This window comes from Propithecus coquereli, unplaced genomic scaffold (genome assembly GCF_000956105.1).
Source record: "Propithecus coquereli isolate 6110/MARCELLA unplaced genomic scaffold, Pcoq_1.0 Scaffold164, whole genome shotgun sequence".
Lineage (NCBI taxonomy): Eukaryota > Metazoa > Chordata > Mammalia > Primates > Indriidae > Propithecus > Propithecus coquereli.
This window is the reverse complement of record NW_012140969.1, coordinates 2,005,389-2,023,867: the sequence shown is the minus strand read 5'-3', so window position 1 is coordinate 2,023,867 and position 18,479 is coordinate 2,005,389. Positions and strand designations below refer to the sequence as shown.

Sequence of the window (18,479 nt, the reverse complement as noted above, 5' to 3'; positions counted from 1 at the left end):
TTTTTTTTTTTTTTTTTTTGAGACAGAGTCTCACTGTGTTGCCCGGGCTAGAGTGCCGTGGCATCATCCTAGCTCACAGCAACCTCAAACTCCTGAGGCTCAAGCGATCCTCCTCCTGCCTCAGCCTCCCGAGTAGCTGGGACTACAGGCACGCACCAGGACACCCAGCTAATTTTTTCTATTTTTAGCTGCCTGGCTAATTTCTTTCTATTTTTGGTAGAGATGGGGTCTCACTCTTGCTCAGGCTGGTCTCGAACTCCTTAGCTTAAACGATCCTCCCACCTCGGCCTCCCAGAGTGCTACTATCACGAGTGTGAGCCAAGTGGACCCAGGTTGTTCAAGAGTCAAGGTGTGGTGGCTCACACCCGTAATCCCAGTGCTTTGGGAGGCTGAGGTAGGAGGATCACTTGAGGCCAGGAATTTGAGATCAGCCTGGGCAACATAGTGAGCCTCCATCTCTACAAATACAAAAACAGAAATGTAGGTGATTGCAATGTGCAACCAATGCTGACTTTCAGTGGTTTAAGTTCCAAAAATAGCATTTTATCATCTCACCAGATCTGAGAATCTTTGTCCTTTACAAGGCGACCTTCTCATGGAGCGGTGACCTGTTCACAATTCTTGGTTACCTGAACCTTCAGGTGCGTTGCAGGGAATCCTCTGGACTTCGGAATGCGATCACCATGATTGGATGGCTGGCTGGTTGGATTAATGGTTGCCTGCATTTGCTGTTCTGAAACTGCTACCGCCTCTGCTTCTTTGGCTACCTAACACCTGACCACCCTGGGCTGCCCGTGTCTAGGGAATACCGTATCTGTTAAGGCCAAGGCTACCTCTTGGTAGAGGCTGCCATTGCCAGATACTTTCCCAGCCCTCACTGCAGTGAGGAGGCACAAGGCTCTGGTTCTGCAGCGCGATGTGGTGCGAGGGTGGGGCTTGCTTAGAAAAGCGTCAAGGGAAGTGGGTTCTTTCACCCAGAGGTAACGTGGGGTAGGGTGCAGCGGAAGCTCAGTGGCACCTAATTGAGGGTGTTGGGGCCGCTCCCCTGGGGGCGTCCTGGGCTGGCCGCGGGAGGCGGCGCCGGGGACACGGGTTCAGCACGGCGGACAGCGCCGCAGCGTTGCCTGGAGACTGGGGACGCAGTGCCCTGGGGGCGTGGCCTGCGGATGTCCCTGCAGCCTTGGCGCGCTCCACGCACTGGGCGACCAGGCAGGGGCAGGCCCTGCGACAGCGTCCTATTAGGAGAAATTACTGACGGCGCTCAAGGACCAAGCGGGAGGCCCTCAGAGAGCGGGGTGTGCTGGGGGCGAGTCTGCGAAATCCTACTTGGAGGCGACGTGTCAATTGCGCGCGGAAGGGGCGGTGGGCACCGACCGCCTGGGAAGGTTTGCGGAGGCTTTACCCTACGTGCGGGGCCAGGAATGGGGGCTACTAGACCCCCGACTTGCCTTTTCTGGGATCTTCCATGGCTGTCCAGGGGAGCTCCCTAAGCCGCGGAATACGAGAGCTCAGGGAGTGGGAGCTGAGGTCCGCGAACCCACACAGGCAGAACCCGAATTTCTGATCGCTACGAAGCGGCGCTGGGGTTGGACATAGGGGTCCTGGGGGCCTGAAGGATATTTGCTCCACCTTGTCCAACCTTGGTGTGGGGCTGACCCTCCGCGTCTTCCCTCCTCTCTCTCTCCACAGCCAGGCTGCCAAGCCCCCCGCGAGCTTAGGCGCCAGAGTTTACTAGAAGGGCTTGTGACCTCAGGGGATGACCTCCACGGTGACTCCCCGGACAGTCCTGGTCTCCCTACAGCAACGGGGAGGGCCCCCGGGTCTGGGACCCTCTTCCACGCAAGACGACGTCCCTCCCAGGCTCAATATGGGACATGTGGTTTTCAACCCTCCCGGTCCGAGAACCGTTTCCTTACCTAGCCCAGTGGACTCTGCGCCTAAAATCACTGAAACCTCAACTCCAGTGTCCCAGACCTCAGCCCTCTGCTGGTCTCCGGCCCCCCTTCTCACCTCCCCAACACACCTACTCTGCCCAACTGCCCCAAGAACTGCTGTTAAGCATAAATTGGCCCGGGGTCTTCCCAGTTCAGAATCCTTCCACCGCTTCCCGCTGCCCTCAGAACACAGGCTCAAAAGCCCTCTGCCTGGCGCTGCATTTAGTGCCCCTCATTCCCCCGCTGGCCTCCAGGCACGATCTCACCACTCCCTCCTTTTTTATCCAAAATGCTTCCCCGGCACTCCCCCATCAACTTCAGCTTGTTGAGGCCCATCTCAGCCCCAGCTGAACTTCCCCCCATGCTGGCACGGTTTCCTGGCACACCCGCCACCCTCCCCAGCACACTTGGCTCCAACTCAGGCACTGTCCCCCTTGAGAGATGGAAGCCTTCCTGGACACACAGGGCTCCCCCATGAACAGGGACCCAGGTCACCTTCACGTTCTCAGCACCCAGAGCAGAACCTGACACACAACGACCACCCGATAAACACATGCCGAGTAATGAAACAATGCACACACGAAGTCTTGTTTATTCTGGGACGGGTTAGAGCGAGCATGCGGCCTCCAGGAAGCCTTGCTATGTCGCTGCCCAACATCGCGTGCAGAGGCCTCAGGTATGCGCAGTGCATGGCCGGGGCGGGGCCCACCCCGTGCTGCAGGGACCAGGGACACACAGTCGTCCTTCAGGGCAGGGCCCCTGACTGCATCAGGAGGGTCAGTGACCAGAGTTTCCCTGCCAGGGGCAGGGGGACATCAGGCAGCTAGGGGGTGACCCCCAGGTCAGACCAGGTCCCAGGGACTGTGCTAAATGCAGGGCAGTGGAAATGCTGCATCTGTGCCCCTCATGGCTCAGAGGCCACCCTTGGTCCCAGGTCACCAATTCCCAATACTTGCCCCTGGAATCTGTCCAGATTCCCTACAAGACCTTGCCCTTCCCCTCCCACCCCCAGCCCTGCACATGTGCCCACAGCCCTCTCGGTCTGTGTGCCCAGTCCCTGGTCACTGACCCCGCAGCCAAGCCGCCAAGTACCCCATCCTGATCAACTTGCCAGGCAAGTGTGGGCACCCTTGCCCTTCCTGCTGATGCACTCGGTGTCCTCCCCTGGTGGCACCATCCACCCGAAGCATGTTGGCCAAGGCGCCTCTTCATCTTCAGTCAGCGGTTGCCCACCTGTTGCTGGGCCGAGGGGGACCTCCCCCAGGTCAGCTTCCACGGTTTTGAAGGGAACTGGCCTAGGCGGCCTTCAGCAGGGCTCAAAGTGACAGCCACATCTTCCGCACCCAGCTTCCGGGTGTGGCAGGTTGCGAGGGCTGGGACACTGCCACTGGCCAACTGCATCACGGCACCAGCGAGCAGAGTTAGGGCACCAAGGATGCTCAGGAGCTGTCCCCTTGGGACGGGGTGCCTGACGGGCTTGCAGATTCTGAGCAGGGAGGGGTCCATTCCCCTGGGTTAGGATTCAATGTGGTGGTGGTGGTGGTGGTCGAAGCGGATCAGCAAAGTGGCTGGAAAGAAAGACCTGTGTTGTGAACGTAGGTGTCCGCCTGGAGTTCGGAGGGACTTAGCAGGCGGGGCCCCAGTCTGTTCCTCTTCCCTGGGCATCGGAGTGACGCAGGTTCCCGCGCAGCCTGTATCCTCTCACCTCAAACGCAAGGTGTGATGCTCTCATGGGCATCTCTTCTTGTCCCAGCCCTGGCCACGTCTGGGAGAGCAGAGAGGACGTGAATACTTCCCATCAGTCAGGGTAGGATTGTCCCTTAGGTCTGTCCTCTCATCCCTCCACTGCTGGGCTGGCGAAATCCCAGGGCAGCTCGGGACGACTCCAATTTCTGCATCATAGGCCGCCTTTCTCCCACCTCCTGCTGGGCTGGGCCACTTAGTGTCTGGGACCTCCTCTGCTCTGGCACAAAGAATTCCTCCAGTGTTTCCTTCTCTAGTGCAGAAGCCCTTTCTTCCACCCTCCAAGAAGGCAGATGTTTATCCTCTGAAAGCACTTAACCTTCTGCTTCATCTGACTGTGAGCAGGGTCCTCGCTTCTGCCAGCAGCCACGGTTACCCAAGCACGGGAGGCTAAGGGGCCGCCTACAGCTCAGGCCCCCGACAGTCCCTGGTCTGTGGGCGGAGAGGCAGCTTCCGAGCATTGCGGACAACTGGCAGAGGTGATTGTCCCCGCAGAGAGGTGAGGTCCCAGGGCTGCAGTGCAAGGCTCTTCCCAGACGGGCTGAAGCAGCGCCTGGGCAAAGGCAATCCTATTACTGCCCCAGTAACCACGCCCCCTCCCTCCCTAGGCAGGGTGAGAGCCAAGAAGGGGCTGCAGTAGGGTGGGGTTTCTCCACCTGTGTGCGCCACGTTTTGGCATGGACGGTTCCACGTTGTGTGCACTGCTCTGTGCAGGGCAGATCTTCAGCAGCCTCCTTGGCCTCTACACACAAGAAAGATGCCAGGAGCACTGCCTAGGGGTGACAAATGTCCTCCAAACATCGCAAACCTTCCCCTGCAAGGCAACACTGACCCAGATTGAGAATCACTGCTCTAGGGACATCTGCTGGAATAAGTTTGGGCAACTGAAAAGAGCCTCAGCTCCCCTCTCTGTGAGCCTCCAGGCGGCGCAGCACCGGGGGTCGAGGCTGCAGCACAGACAAAGCTCCATCCGGGTACAGATGGTCCGCAGCTAGGGTTTTCCCAGGTCGCACCTGCCCTTGTCAAATTGGGATCAGGTATGAATCCTACAGGGACATTTCACTCCATGATGATGAGAAATTGCACTTAAAACTACGCCAGCCTCGGGGAGCAGAAAACAAAGCTTGCCCGAGTTCTGTGATCGGACCTCAAAGACCAGCGCGGGCCACTGTACACAACTGCGCAGACAGCCGGGCAGCGCAGAGCCTGTTGGGACACTGTGTCCACAAGATCTCAGGTGACCAGGCAGCTCGTCTTTGCCAAGCACAGAGGAAAGGTGTCTAGAGGCCTGGAGGTGGACCCTCCCTGGTGACTGGGGACTATCCTGCCAGCCCACCCTGCTTTTCCCAGAGTGGGAACAGAGCGGGGGGAACCTGCCCATCCACTGCTGGTGGGTCAGACACCCAGGCCTAAGACAGGCGCGGTTTTCTTTTTCTTTATTTGTCTACATTCATCTTAATTCAGATGTACTGCCTGAATGACCCAGACATACAAAAAAAAACCCACTCTTTCCCACTGGTTTTTAAAATAAAATCTTCACTTATAAAACTGAAACACTAAAGCATTAAAATACAGAAAGCTCGTTTAACTCACTTCACAAAAGCATTAACAGATGACGTATCCCTTCCGTAACTATTTAAAGACAAACTGAGTTAACACGAACACCAATTGTAAATAGACAGAGGGATACTGAACTGCAGAACGCAAAACTCTACCCAGACAAAGTTGTCATGGCAACTAACAAACCATTGAAGACACGGAGTCCCAAACACGGCTAAATAATGGGTCACAGGATGGGCCACAGAGGTGACCCGCTGCACCTCACAACACAGCAACGTGGACGGGGTGGGGGCAGGGCCTGGAGGGGCCGGTTGACATGTTAACTGTGATGCATAAAACTGGATCTTCCGATGGGGAGTAAGTGCAGAAGGTACAAAGCTCCGCCCCGCGGGGGCTTATCTGTACTGGTAGTTCATGCTGTGGTCTGCGTTTCTGCCGTAGCCGCCCTGTGACGACTGGTAGGAGCTGGGAGGGCCACTGTAGTTCTGGCCGGACCCTGGGGAGTTGTAGTTCGACTGTGACGAGTAGCCTCCTAGGAGAGAGAGGGGCGGTTAGAGCCGAGGGACTCAGACCTGCCCGGCCACCAGGGCTCAGGACTCAGCCCAAGCCCAAGCCCAAGCCCCAGACGGCGAGGACACAAGTGGGCAGACTTACAGCGTCTAACTTTGCTAAGTGCCTGTCACACGTTATCAAGTCTGACTGTCACCAACACCCTGAGAGGTGGGACCACTGTGAGTCTGACTTCTGGGGGAAACTGTGGCTTGGGGTTGCCTGACCAAGGTGCCGAGCTGCTGGCCTGAACCACAGAGCAAGCCCCATTTGCCTCAGCGTCATCTACATTTCAAGTAAGTGTCAATGTTTAAAACTGCGGATGTTGCACACTCTCTGGCTTCTCCTGAAAAGTCCGAGCAGCCGGCGGTGTGCCTGAGCCTGTGTTCTCACAGGTCCCCAAGCGGAAGCCATGGTGCAACTGCCACCGTGGCCCTGCCCACACTGCTCTCTGCTCCCACCAGGTCCGCATCCCTCCTCGCAGCATCTGCTGGGACCCCTGTGCTGTGCCACCTGCGGCTCCAGGCCCACCTTGTTTGCCTTGGTATGAGGAGCCGCCCCCAGAACCTCCGCCGTAGCCCCCGTGTGACCCCGGGTTGTAGGATGCCCCGCCTGAGCCGTAGCTGTTCCCGCCGCTTCGGCCTCCACTACCACTGTAGTCTGAGGGAGAGAAGACAGGGTGGTTAAGGGGCCTCGGAAACACACGGCTGGGGCGGCCAGGGGCTTCGTGGTGCACCCCTGGGTGTGGCAGGCCCTTGGCCCAAACCCTGTGCAGATCTCCCTGTCTGCTCAAACGTGGCATACGTCAGCTCAACAGAGATGTGCCAGGGGCCAGCCACAGCCCTGCAAGGTCACCTTGCCATAGGCCTGGATGGTCACCGAGCTCTGAAGCCAGCTGTCTTGCCTTCCCACCTGCTCCTCCAACCCAAGCTTACCAGCCCAAGACCAACGGCGGCCGCCTCTGCTCTCACCCAGCATCACCGGGCACGGCACCCCTCCCGCACCCACGCCCCAGCAGAGCTTCTGTGAAGCCTCCAGCCCGCTGCTGAACGCCGTTCCACCAGGGGAGTCGGCGCCCACCTACTCTGCCTCACCGGCCACCGCCACAGCCACAGCCTGCTGCTTCCGTGCGTGGGGGACAGGGAGCAGCGAAGGAGGAAGCGAGTCAGGCTCTTTCAGGGACTGGGTGCAACACTGTCTATACAGCAGGCACCAGATCACCTCGCAGGCTCCAGCCCGCACCTCAGCAGAGGCCTCAGCCACTCTCGCCTTTGGAGAAGGTGCCGGGGGTCCTGCCTCCTGGCTCTTCCTAACACCCGCCCGCAGTTGACACCCTGTCTGCCTCTTGGTCCCCCAACTGTGCCACGCTTCTGCCACTCCATGGGCTGCACCACTGGGCCCAGACCCTGGCCAGGCTGAGGGCGCCGAAAGACAACTCACTGAATTTGCTCTCGTAGTTGTAGTCGGATCCGCCCCCGCCCCCCGGCGAGCTGTAGGAATTGGAGTATGAGGAGTAGTTGCCTTGTCCGTGGTTATAGCCTTTCTGCTTGCCCTGCGGGGGGCCGTAGTTGCTATACTGGCTCTGGTTGTAGGACTGCTGCTGGCCCTGGTGGGACTGGTAGCCCGAGCCGTAGGAGGGCTTCTGCTGGCCCCCGTGCAGCTGCTTCTTCCCGGCGTGTTTTGGGGGAACCGGTGAGTTGTAGTTGTCACCTTGGTAGTAGGAACCGTAGCCAGAAGAGCCGCCACCGCCCCCGCCTCCACCGCCGCCAGCATTCCCAGAATGCCCTCCGTTGCTGTAGAACTGACCTAAACAGGGAAGCAGCGGGTCAGGCGTAGCATCGGGAAGGGCAGAAGGAGGAGAGGGGAGGGGAGGTCACAGCCGTGGGCCCTGAAGGCTGACCCGCAAGCCTGCTGCACAGAGGCAGCGAGGAGGAAGGAGAGAGGAGCGGCGGCCCCATCATACTTTACGGCAGCCCTGCTTGGGCGGCCCAGCCTTCAGCTCCACTCACCCATCAGCTGATGACAACAATGGGTCTTTGCCAAGCAGTGCACGACAGCAGCTTTTGCAGCGGATGTCAACATTACAATGAGATGGGCTCCGAGCGCAGGACGACATTCACGGCTAGCTGCCGGCTACCCAGATGTCCCCGACGGTGACAGAAAAAGCAAAGCCCCAGAAAAGCAGCGGGCCACCCTCTTCCTCCCCGCTGTGCTGGGAACAGGCTCGGAAGGCACAGGCCTGGGGGACCCCAGGAGATGCTCTCTGACAAGGCCCCTAAGACTGTCAAGCATTCTCAGAAGACCGACTAGTCCAAGCTGGTTCTTGGAAGAGAAATAGGGACTTTGCCAATGCTACCGGGCACCTTTCTGGTGTTATCCGTGCAAACATGTGACTGAAGGAGCAGGGCAAGCCTGAGTCTCGTGGGGAAGGAGACTGGCCAAGGCTGGGATCAGGACATCCAAGTGGGGCCTCAAGCTATGGCCTTGGGGGTCCAAGGCCCCCTCCTTATTCCCAGCACAGCTGCTGGGCACAGGCGGGACTGAGCAGCGGGACGGATGAGCGTGCAGAGTGGCCGCCACATTCTCAGGCCCGAAGTTGAGAATGTGACGGCGAGGCCCCTGCTTCTGGTCACTAGATTAATAGGCAGCCCCACCAGGGACTCAGATGGAGTGACAGGTGTCACTGGCTAAGAGAACGCCGCACAAGGAAACCCCAACCCAGGGGTCACAGCAGCGAGTGTGGGCTCCATCCTGGCGCAGCAATGCCCAACACACAACAGGGTAGCGGGGCTCTTGGGCTCCCAGGGCAGGTAGGCCTGAGCACGTGACTTCCTTGGCCCAGGCAGCTGGGGTGTCTGCCCAGCTAGGCCCAGGGTGGGTGGGAGGGCGAGGGGATACTCCCACTCAGCCTGTCCTTCCCTCCCAGCCTGAGCACCAAGGGTCCCACGTCTGCTGGGTGGGGCCATCTTGGGAGTCCTCACACGCCTCCACCCACTAGAGATGTGTGTGTCATGGGCTGCCTGCACAGTAGTGTGCACAGAACTGATCTGCAAACCGTGTTGTGGAGGCAGGCCTTCTCCCCACCCCACCGCCCCATCACAAAGCCAACACACCAGGGAGAAGGACACGTCCCACAATGCAAGAAAGCAAATGTGTGGAGGCTCAGTGAGGAGGCTGGGAGGACAGGATCTTCAGACTCCCCCTCAGAAAGTCCCCCACCAGCCCCCCAGCCCCAGCTTCCCCAGTGTCCTGCACTGAGCACACCACCTCGCCCCGCCTGAAGCCGGGAATGAATGAAGACGCAAGTACCGAGGCCTTGTTACTTTAACATGTATTGATTAAAAAAAAATAAAGGGGAGGGGAAGTTTTCAATGTCATTCAGGAGAACTATTTCCTGGTATAAAAAGACATTATTCTCAAACAATAACTTTCTAAAAAAAAAAAAAAATACATCATGCAATCAAAGTTTTAAAAAGTTTCACTGAATGTTTCAAACCTCTGGGAACAAATCATGTAGTAACCATTTTGACCGGTTTTTGCCTGAGTAACGCCAAATCTTGCAAGTCGACACAGAGGCAGGCTTTGCTGCAAAAAGGACTGCTGACCCGGGCCAAAACCAGTTTCCAAGGAGGGCTCCCACCAGAAAACAGGGGCCCCAGTAAAGCGCCGGGGTGACCTGTGTACCTCTGCGCACAGGCAGAAGCCTCCAGGCCCCTGGAGTCCGTGGCAGCTGTACACTCAGTGGCACAGGCCCTGCCAAAGCTGGCTGGAGAAGCAGGGACATGGGTGGCTCTCCTTATTTTTAAAGCCCCATTGGAAAAAAAAAAAAAAAATCCAAAATCCCACGCATTTGCAGTTGTAATTAGGACTTGCAAAATTTCACGTTACCTACCCTTTTAAGCCTGTCTGTTTCTTGCACTTATTATGGAAGCACAGTTTTGATACCTTTGAGAGTTCACTCTCTAGCTAAACCAGCCACAAAATATCGCATCCCCAAACAAGAACCCACCAGAGCATTTACAAAAGGCGGGAGAAGTTAACTCAGCGCAATACACAATTCCCCACAATCCCTACGATTTACATGCTCAGAAGAAAAAAAAAAAAAAAAAGCCAGCTGCTCTGTATTCAGATGTGATGAAACCGTTTTCATTACTGTCAAAGGCATCAACCAGATTTGGGAATTTGTTAAAAGGTTAAAAATTCATACAAAACCTGCTGTAAATTAAGACAAAGGTAGATTAAAATGTGTCATTGTCTCTTTAAATAAAGTAATGCTTTCCATAAAAAGCAAAGGTGGGCTTTTGCCTTGATGCTGAACAACGCTGGCTCTAGAATTCTGTGCAATTGTGCACAAAAATATATTCTCTGAAAAAAATTGTTTTCCACTTATCGCGAACTTCAACATGACCAAGTTCAAAGGCAAATCATGATAAAAACTGCCACTGTCTTAAATTCTATAGGTTAAGAGTTTCAGACAAGCTGCGGTGAAAAGCCACGGTTGAGAAACCCAGTGAAGCACACACAGGGACACAGCACGGACACTTTGGGTTTTGGAGTTGGAGGAAATTGGAGTAAAAAGTTGATTTTGTGTGCAATACTTTTAGACGCTCTAGGAAGACCCAAAATCATGATAGCCGTAGCAGTCTGTGAAAAAGTCACCTACAAAAGGGGGAGACAGAGCAGAGAGAAGAAATTAGAATTCTTTTGAAAAAGGGCACAGAGCGCCACATTTGAAATTCATGTTTTAGATTTCTCTGCTCCTGTAACCCCCCAATGAAGGCTCCTTCTCAAGACAAGAGCTGTACACTATCACGAAAAGCGTATTCACAAGATTGGTGCTTCGCATGGCTTAAAGCAGAGAAATTTAAAATTCTGACTTTCCAGGAACCGTGCAGTCACACGAGTTCATGTGCTAACACTTAAAGAATCAGTCCCACTCTGTGGGACAAGGGGGAGTGAGGGCTTTCTGACCTAATCACCACAAAAAGGTTCGCGACACACTCTGAAGCCTCCGCGAGGCTGTTGCTGGCCACCCTGCGCTAACTGGGCCCAGTAGCTAAGCTGCAGCTGCTTCCCAAGTCAGACAGAGAGAAACACACACTTACTGTAGCCTGCTGTCGCCGAGTTGCCTCCGTACCCGTAGCTTCCATACCCAGCGCCTGGAAGGTGACAGACAAGGTTACTGGGAGCCAGCAGTGGGTCTGCCCTGACCCTATTGGAGACTCAGCCCAACCCCAGGGGCCCCATGGGCTCTCGGGAACATGGACAACCCCGGAGCATGCAAGCAGGACAGACAGTGTGGGGACAAGGGCCCTCACCAGCATTCATGTAGCCTCCGTGGTTGGCGCCACCAAATCCTCGTCCTCGTCCTCGCCCTCGGATGTTTCCTCCTCTTCCCCGCCCTCGAAGGTTGGGGGGTGGGGGCACTTCATTGTGCATGGGGCCGCCCATGCCAAAGCCGGGGTTATGTGGCTGGACGGGAGAGAGCACAGACAAAGTTACGTTCCACCCGCACTGCGACTGCAGGAGAACTCATGCCCAGGCCAGAAGGTTCTCAGGTAACTAGTTGCTCACCTTAGCAGCAAATTTCGGTCCACCTCTGACAGGTACGGGGGCTCTCTTCTTTTTGTTAGCATCAAGGGCAAGAGGGGTGTCAGGGAAAAGCTTTTCTAGTGCCGCGAGGGCAGCGTATGCCTTTGCCACCTTTTTGTTGGAACCAGCACCTTGGAACTTCTGTCCATCCACCTCCACCTGGAAAGGCCAGACGTGTGTCAGGGATGACTAAGTGCCTCTCCTCCGGGCTGGGTCCCAAGTCAGAGCCCCTCTCCAGAGCTCCCAGCCCCCACAGGGACTGCTGCTCCAAGCAAGCTCAGGGCTCTGACACGGCGCTCACCTCCATGACGAAGCGCTTGTCGTGGCTGCCCCCGGTCTCGGAGATGAGCTCGTACTTGAGGCCTCGCCGCTTCTCGTTCAGCTCCATGACTGGGTTCTTGCCATGCTTTGTCAGGATCGGCCCCTGCTGTTTCACGTTCTCAGGGGAAACGGCAAAGAAAACCAGCCACCTCAGCTAGGGCTTTCCAACCCTGTGCTCTCAGTCACCCCTCGCCAGAGTCGCTGCTGACTGGTGTGTGAGCCTCCTAGCAATATGACCCCCTTTTCCACTCTGCAGATAGCAGCAAGACCCTCTGCCACAGCTCCGGGGCGACCCCCAGCCCCTGTGCAGGCTCCTGGCCTGGAAGGTCTACTTGTGTGTGGAAAACCAAAGGCCCAGTAACTGCCTTGCTCGCGGGCACAGGCCTGCCAGCCCTGACTTAGCAGTTGTTCCCAGTGACCACCACGGGCTCACCTCGGCAGTGGCATCCGAGGGAAAGGCAGCGCTGGGGGTTGACACAGCTTCCACCACAGGGGTTGGGGCCACCACGGCGGGCTTCGCCTCTGTCTCCTCTGCTGAGTCCTCCCCCTTGCTCGAGTCTCTGCCCTCCGCACCCGTCGGCAAGCCCATGTCCTGTAATACCTGCGGATGCAGGAGCCCCCAGGCTCCGGTGAGGGAGGGCCCAGCGTGGAGTCACCTGTGTGGGTTCTCCCCATCAAACAGGCCTCCCCGCGTACCTAAACCACCAGGTCCCAGGGTGGAATCCAGACACCTGGAGGACAGTTATTCCCTTAGCTCCCCGGGAGGCCCTGACTGGACACCCCTCTGCTCGTCAGCCCCAGTGAGGAAGGCATTTATCTTGCCACCTGTGACTCGGCAGACAGCCACATGACTAACGACTTGTGTTTTCAGGGTCTGCACGCCCTGCCAAGATGCATGGTCTCCACACTGAGGGATTCCCTGAGGGACAATGGCTCAGAAGGAGCCCAAGATGAAGACAATGCTTCTGAGGTTCAGGACAGTGACACTGCCACATTTACCTTAACAGCCACGTGCAGCTTGGCGGTCTTTTTGGAGGGCCCAGAGGCCTCGAATGAATTGCCGTCGACCTCCACTGACATGGTGAAGATAGGGGCGTGGACAGGCCCGGTCTGCGAGACCAGTTTGTACTGCAGGCCCGGCTTCAGCTGGTTCAGCCTCATCAGGGCATTCATAGCTTGGGGAGGCTCTGCCTTCTCCTCTGAAGAGAGGATAGCAAGACGGTTCTGGATAAGCACTTCAGCAGGTCTCTGCCTGTGAACACTTAATCAATTTTGAATGCTAGGTGACTGCCTCTGTGGTGTGACGTAGGGAGCTACGTGGCCGCATGCACCAAGGCCTGGCCTGAGCGTCCCTGTGACTACCAGCTGAGGTACCACCATTCCACTCGTGTTACGCACCCATATTACATTTAATAACTGCTGAACATCATGTCTTTGCGCATATGAGAAAAAAAAAAAAAGAAAAAAAAATAATTGCTGAACGGACTTAAAAATTGTGTCCAAGAAAAACAAAGCAAAAGCAAGCATTGATCACCCCACTTGAGGATGAACCTCCCTGGGAGCAACGGTAGTGCTGACGAACGTCTGTACCTTTCTTTTGAATCTTCTTCTTCTTCTTGCTGGGAGACTTCTCCTCCCCGTCCTCCTCCATCGGGCGTTTCATGGGTGTGATGGCATAGGTCGTGCTGGGGGGGATTTGAACTGCGGGGAGAGCAGGCAGAGGCGCTGAGGATGCAGGCGGCTGCCCTGTTGAGCGCCCCAGCCACTGCACGCCGCCACGGCTTACCAGTGTAGTCCACTGGGTTTTCATTCTTTGGTTTCTTGGGCATCTTGGAAGGCAGAGGGTCCATACCCAGGACTTTGTGGAGCTGGCCAAACGCGGCAAGTCGCAGTGCGTGCTGGAGAAGGGGAAAAAAGAGTCTGACTCAGCTGCCCTGCGCTCGAGGCCAAGTCCGTGTGCTCACTAACGCCTTCTGAGGAGGGGCAGGAGCTGAAGGGCTGCTAATGGTCTCCCCTACAACAGCAAGGGGTCCCCCAACAGCCAGGGGAGGGCCTGGCTGCTCAGGCCCAGCCTTGCTGTAGGGGGAAGCCAGCCTGTGACCACCCCCCTTCGAGAGGAATACAGAAGACCCCAACCTGGGGACTGGTTGCCACACGGAGCCACATGGTGGGCCTGCAGGGGGAGGACCCCCAGAGCAGTCCACACAACAAACACATCTCCCCGCTGAACTCGGTGTCTGAAAACGGCACTCGAGTAGGCCAAGGGGGCAGACGACAACCACACATGGCACCAGGGTAAAGAAGAAGCCCAGATTGGGGCACCCTGTATCAGACATGATGCCTTCACTTTACTCCCCGACCTGAGCCTGCAAGTCCAGGGGCTGCTCTAAGAATACCCAGTAATGGAACTGGAAGCCAGTGAGTACAGACTGGGTAAGGGCTCACGTTGGCAATGGCGATGACTATACCTGCGCACTCTGTGTGATATCTTCCCGTTGCTGTCTGTCTAGATGCCCAATAGCATCAGTGGCTTCTTTTTCACAAGGGTCATAAATGCCAGAACCATCTGAAGGCAGGAAACAAGGAAGATATGCAGAGGATTATCTTTTAGCATCTCGGAAGACTTGTGCTGGCTGAGGGAACCAGGTGCGTTACCCCCCACGCCCCATCCACACCCAGCTCTGGAAAACACGCCGAGCTCGGTGACCCACTCGGCATCCAGCCCTTGACAGAAATAATCCACATGTGTCTCAGAGCAAGAAAGTCACGTGGGAGTGGGTCACCACTGCCCCCGGATCCGCCCTCCAAATCACGGCTGCGGACCCGGCACAGGGCTGGATATGATGGTGCAAGAGGGTAGTCACATGCTTCAGCCCTACAGGGGGTGGACACGGAGCTGCTGCTGCCCTAACCCAGTCACTGGACCAGCAAGGAAGTGGCCTCGGGGCCTTGATCCCTGTCCTTGCCCTGCCACTTGCAAAGCACAAGGCCCCAACCTGGCATCACGATGCCCGACGCCAGGCACTCCAGCACTCTCCGCAGGGCCTCGCCGGCCCCCATCGGTCTGTTGGCTGTGCCGATGGATTTCTCACACAGGAGCTCGAGAGGCTGGAAGAGAAAAGGGACAGTGAGCCACAGTCTGAGAGATGGGGTTGGCCAATGCTGGGGAGCTGTCAGTGTGTGTGTGTAGGGGCCCGCCTGGGAGTCACAATCATCCAGTCTTGGCAAAGCCCAAGCCTGGAGGCTAAGCTCAAGCCAGGGCACCTGGGACAATAGCCAGCCAACCTTTTCTTGAAGGGCCAGACATGAAATCTGGCTGTGTGGGCCCAGAGGGAAAGTTGAGGCTAGTAATATAGGTATTTATATTTAAAATGTAAACGTTCACAAATACAAAACCATCAATAACCATACACTGGAACAAAACTGGCAGCTCATGAGAACTTGCCTGCAGGCCCTAGATTGCCACCCCTATCTGACAGTATCCATAAACTCTTTGCAGAGGGGATCACTGCCTGCATATCCTCCACAGAGGGCCCGTCCCACCCTGATACCCCATCCAAGGTGTGGAATGCAGCAGCTACCGCTTGACAAGCAGCTCTAAAGAGTACACGTTGGCCACACCTCAAAGGGCCGCTCCTGTCTAGTCACCACCCAGTATTCCTGGCCTATGGGAAAGGGTCTTTGCACCCACCACCCCCTGGTGGCCATAGTGACAAGGCAGCTTACCCAGCCTCGGAGGGGACCCCAGGTGGGCACACGGGTGCACAGGTCCCTCAGGACCCGGATGACAATGACACATGACTTCAGCCCGTTGGCTCTGGCCTAGGGGAAGAAAGCACAGGCTCTTTAGGCTAAGGCACCTCCCCGAACACAGGCCAACATGAAAAACACAAGTCTCACGGTGCTGCTTTGCCAAGGGTAAGCAGTCAACGTTCATGACCACCAAGTGTGTGGCCAGCAGCGATCCCACTGCGTATACAACAATGTTACTCTTAACACAAAGCAGCAGCAGCCCACCGACTCAGTCACAGCCTCCTTTGGGGTGTCAATTTGTGGGTGTGCGCTCCTTTAGCAGCTGCATGTCTGCAGGCGCTAAGTTCAGCACGACTACCGTCAATGTTTAAGAATCGTTATGGTAAAAGTTAGCCAAGTTAAAACTTAGGAATGCTCTACCAAAAGACAAATAGAAGAACAAAATGCAAACCTGGAACCACTTGGCGTGTCGAAGGGACGCCAAGGCAGCAAGGCATTTCTGCCTGTCCAGAACGTCCGGGGGATCGTTGACTGATAGCGTTTCTATTCATGGATGGAATAAGAAGACAAGGCACAGTTTGACCAAGGGGTTTCTGTCAGGTGGAAAGGGGATGTGGCAGCGACCTAAAGGGCAGCTGAGTTTCCCAGAAGTTGAATTCATCTCCGCCCTTGACCAGGGAAGGAGAAACCAGAGTGCATTGAACTCTGCCCTGAGAGGAAATCGCAAAAACTGGAGGCCCCCTCCAGAAAAAAACAAAACAAAACAAAACAAAAGTGGGAAGTTATTCTGAACGGGATAATCTCATGGGGGAGGGGGAAAGATAGGTGGATCCTATCTTCTAATAGACTGTTCCCAAGCCTCCTCCCCATGTTCTCCCAATAAATTAGCTATGCTAAAATTTTTGATAGGAAAAAATAAAAAAAGGCGGGGGGAGTGGAAATGAACTCCCTCTCTGCTTCCCACAACAGCCATCCCGAGGCATCTGCGGCAAAGAGGACCACCTCCGCCCACCAGGTGGGACTGCCCTAGCCCCAGCCCGTGACAGAGAGAGTCCTGTTGGTCAAAGGTCCAGCGTCCCTAAACTGATAAACTAGAAGGGCTTTGGTAGTCGGAATCAGACATGAGTCAGAACCAAAGGTAATGAACAGAACAGCAACAAGGGCGCTAAGCCAGCCTCTGCTGCGGCACAACTGGAGCACTCATCTTCTCTGCTACCTGCGTATCAGGGATTTGGATAAGGCCTGGGAAGAGGCACGTGAGGGGCCCTTGGGTGGACTATGAATGGTGAACGCATTATCAGCGTCTTAGGTCCAAAGATGTGGTTTGGAAAAAAACTCGTACAATTGTTTGAAACTTTATCCAAAACTCTGTTATCAGCTCTTCGTGTTTCTGTCACTCTAGCTGATTAAAAGCGCCGATGGAAGAAGAAACATGAGGCCCTCAGTTTTGCTGCAGCACAAGCTGTTTGTACAACTCCAACATGATGCCCATGCAGAAACCGTCTGGTTGTCGTCAATCATTTAAAAACCATAAAATTGCCAGGGACACACTTTTACAAGGCCAGAGAATGGCTCAACAGGAAAACAAGTTTCACGCTTATGTTTGAGAACATTCAAGGATTAAGATAAAAATGGTGCAATCCCCTACGAAAAGTGCTACTCACTTTTAGTGCGACCGTTTTGACAAACTCCCAAGAACTCAATCAAAGCCAACGGGAGATGTGATCTCAGAGTAAAGGTGGCCAAGTCTACACCAATAGTCTTTTACCAAAGCAGTCTAAAACTGAATAGCACGTTTGAATAGTGAGGGAACACCACCTTTTCAAACTCCTGAGGGCCTGTCTCGGCCTCCCTACCTCCAGCTAATACTTTTTCCATTTCTTCTCTGACAACAGGGGATGTCAGGTGGATGGTCAGAGATAACGGAGGCTCTTTTGTATTTTTTATCACAATTGCAGCATCATCGACAGATTGCAGTATTTCGTACTTGTCTTCTGTTACAGCCTAAAAAAGAAAACGAAACTTTCAAAACACTATCTTAAAAGGCAGTCGACAGTTCTATCTGGTCCACCAGATCCTGCGGCAGAAAGGCCAATTTCTTGGGTGTCATGTCCCAGCAGTGCCTTCCTTCGGGCCATCATGATCTCCCTCTAGCTGGCCACGTTGTGGGCCGTGTTCTGGGTACTCCAGACAGGGGGTGACTAACTGCAGTGAGAAGTGACTTCCCATGGCAGCTTTAAGATGTAACGGGGAAGAGGTCGGGATCCAAGAGGAGATCGTCCTTTTGCCACTTAGTAGGTAACTTTGGATAAATCAATCTCATTAAGATTGAGGTTTCTAATTTGTAAAACGTACTTAACAGCATGACCTACGCCACAAGTTCCATAAAGCTTCAATGGACACTGCAGAGTGGGCAACCAGCCACTATCTCCACGCCAGTATGAGTGGCCGGACATGGGGAATGAAAATCGTGTGCAGCAAAATAGTCTGTGTCCTGTGGTGCATATAGAGCATACTCTTGCTGCAAATGCATGTCTGCAAGGAGGCCCACAACAGTATGACTTGACAAAGAAAATTCAAGCTTTTACTATTTTTGTTAAAGGAAACAAACTAAATATCATGGGGGGAGGACAAATGTACTGGAAAGTCTAAGTTAGAATTTTTTAACCTCAGTACAATTGACCTTCTAAGGTTGGATAATCATCAGTTTGAGGGGGGTAAGTGCTGCTCTGTGCATTACAGGGTGTTTTGGGTTTTGCTGGAGATGAGGTCTCACTATGTTGCCCAGGCTGGAGTGCAGTGGCTATTCACAGGCGCCATCATAGTGAACTAGAGCCTTGAAAAAATTCAAGAGATCCTCGCGCCTTGGCCTCCCAAGCGGTTGGGACTACAATGCACACCACTGTACCCAGCTATAGGGTGTTTAGGAGCACCCTTGGCCCCCACCTGCTAGGTACCAGCAACAGTGCATGCCCCCCATTGTTTTAGACACTGCCCAATGTCCCATGGCGGGGGGTGGTGGTGGTA

At 55.1% G+C, this 18,479-nt stretch overlaps 1 protein-coding gene across 6 annotated transcripts in view; it reads right to left on the bottom strand.

Moving 5' to 3' along the window:
- Nucleotides 1–5,097: 5,097 nt before the first annotated feature.
- The window catches only part of ILF3 (interleukin enhancer binding factor 3, 90kDa), a 29,132-nt gene continuing 15,750 nt past the window's right edge, over nucleotides 5,098–18,479 (bottom strand). Inside the window, exons 5-20 of one of the 6 annotated variants that reach the window (XM_012641281.1) lie at nucleotides 17,309–17,456; nucleotides 15,904–15,995; nucleotides 15,426–15,521; nucleotides 14,696–14,807; nucleotides 14,168–14,265; nucleotides 13,486–13,597; nucleotides 13,290–13,400; nucleotides 12,699–12,898; nucleotides 12,133–12,300; nucleotides 11,680–11,817; nucleotides 11,361–11,537; nucleotides 11,105–11,258; nucleotides 10,892–10,945; nucleotides 7,227–7,592; nucleotides 6,318–6,446; nucleotides 5,098–5,769 (exon numbers count right to left, since the gene is read on the bottom strand). In XM_012641281.1, the coding sequence (XP_012496735.1) occupies nucleotides 5,633–5,769; nucleotides 6,318–6,446; nucleotides 7,227–7,592; nucleotides 10,892–10,945; nucleotides 11,105–11,258; nucleotides 11,361–11,537; nucleotides 11,680–11,817; nucleotides 12,133–12,300; nucleotides 12,699–12,898; nucleotides 13,290–13,400; nucleotides 13,486–13,597; nucleotides 14,168–14,265; nucleotides 14,696–14,807; nucleotides 15,426–15,521; nucleotides 15,904–15,995; nucleotides 17,309–17,456 (2,292 nt within the window). In that variant the 3' untranslated portion in view covers nucleotides 5,098–5,632. Of the gene's footprint in view, nucleotides 5,770–6,317; nucleotides 6,447–7,226; nucleotides 7,593–9,102; nucleotides 10,446–10,891; nucleotides 10,946–11,104; nucleotides 11,259–11,360; nucleotides 11,538–11,679; nucleotides 11,818–12,132; nucleotides 12,301–12,698; nucleotides 12,899–13,289; nucleotides 13,401–13,485; nucleotides 13,598–14,167; nucleotides 14,266–14,695; nucleotides 14,808–15,425; nucleotides 15,522–15,903; nucleotides 15,996–17,308; nucleotides 17,457–18,479 lie in introns of those variants that run through there. The other 5 variants (XM_012641283.1, XM_012641282.1, XM_012641285.1 and 2 more) reach the window with 5 other exon arrangements.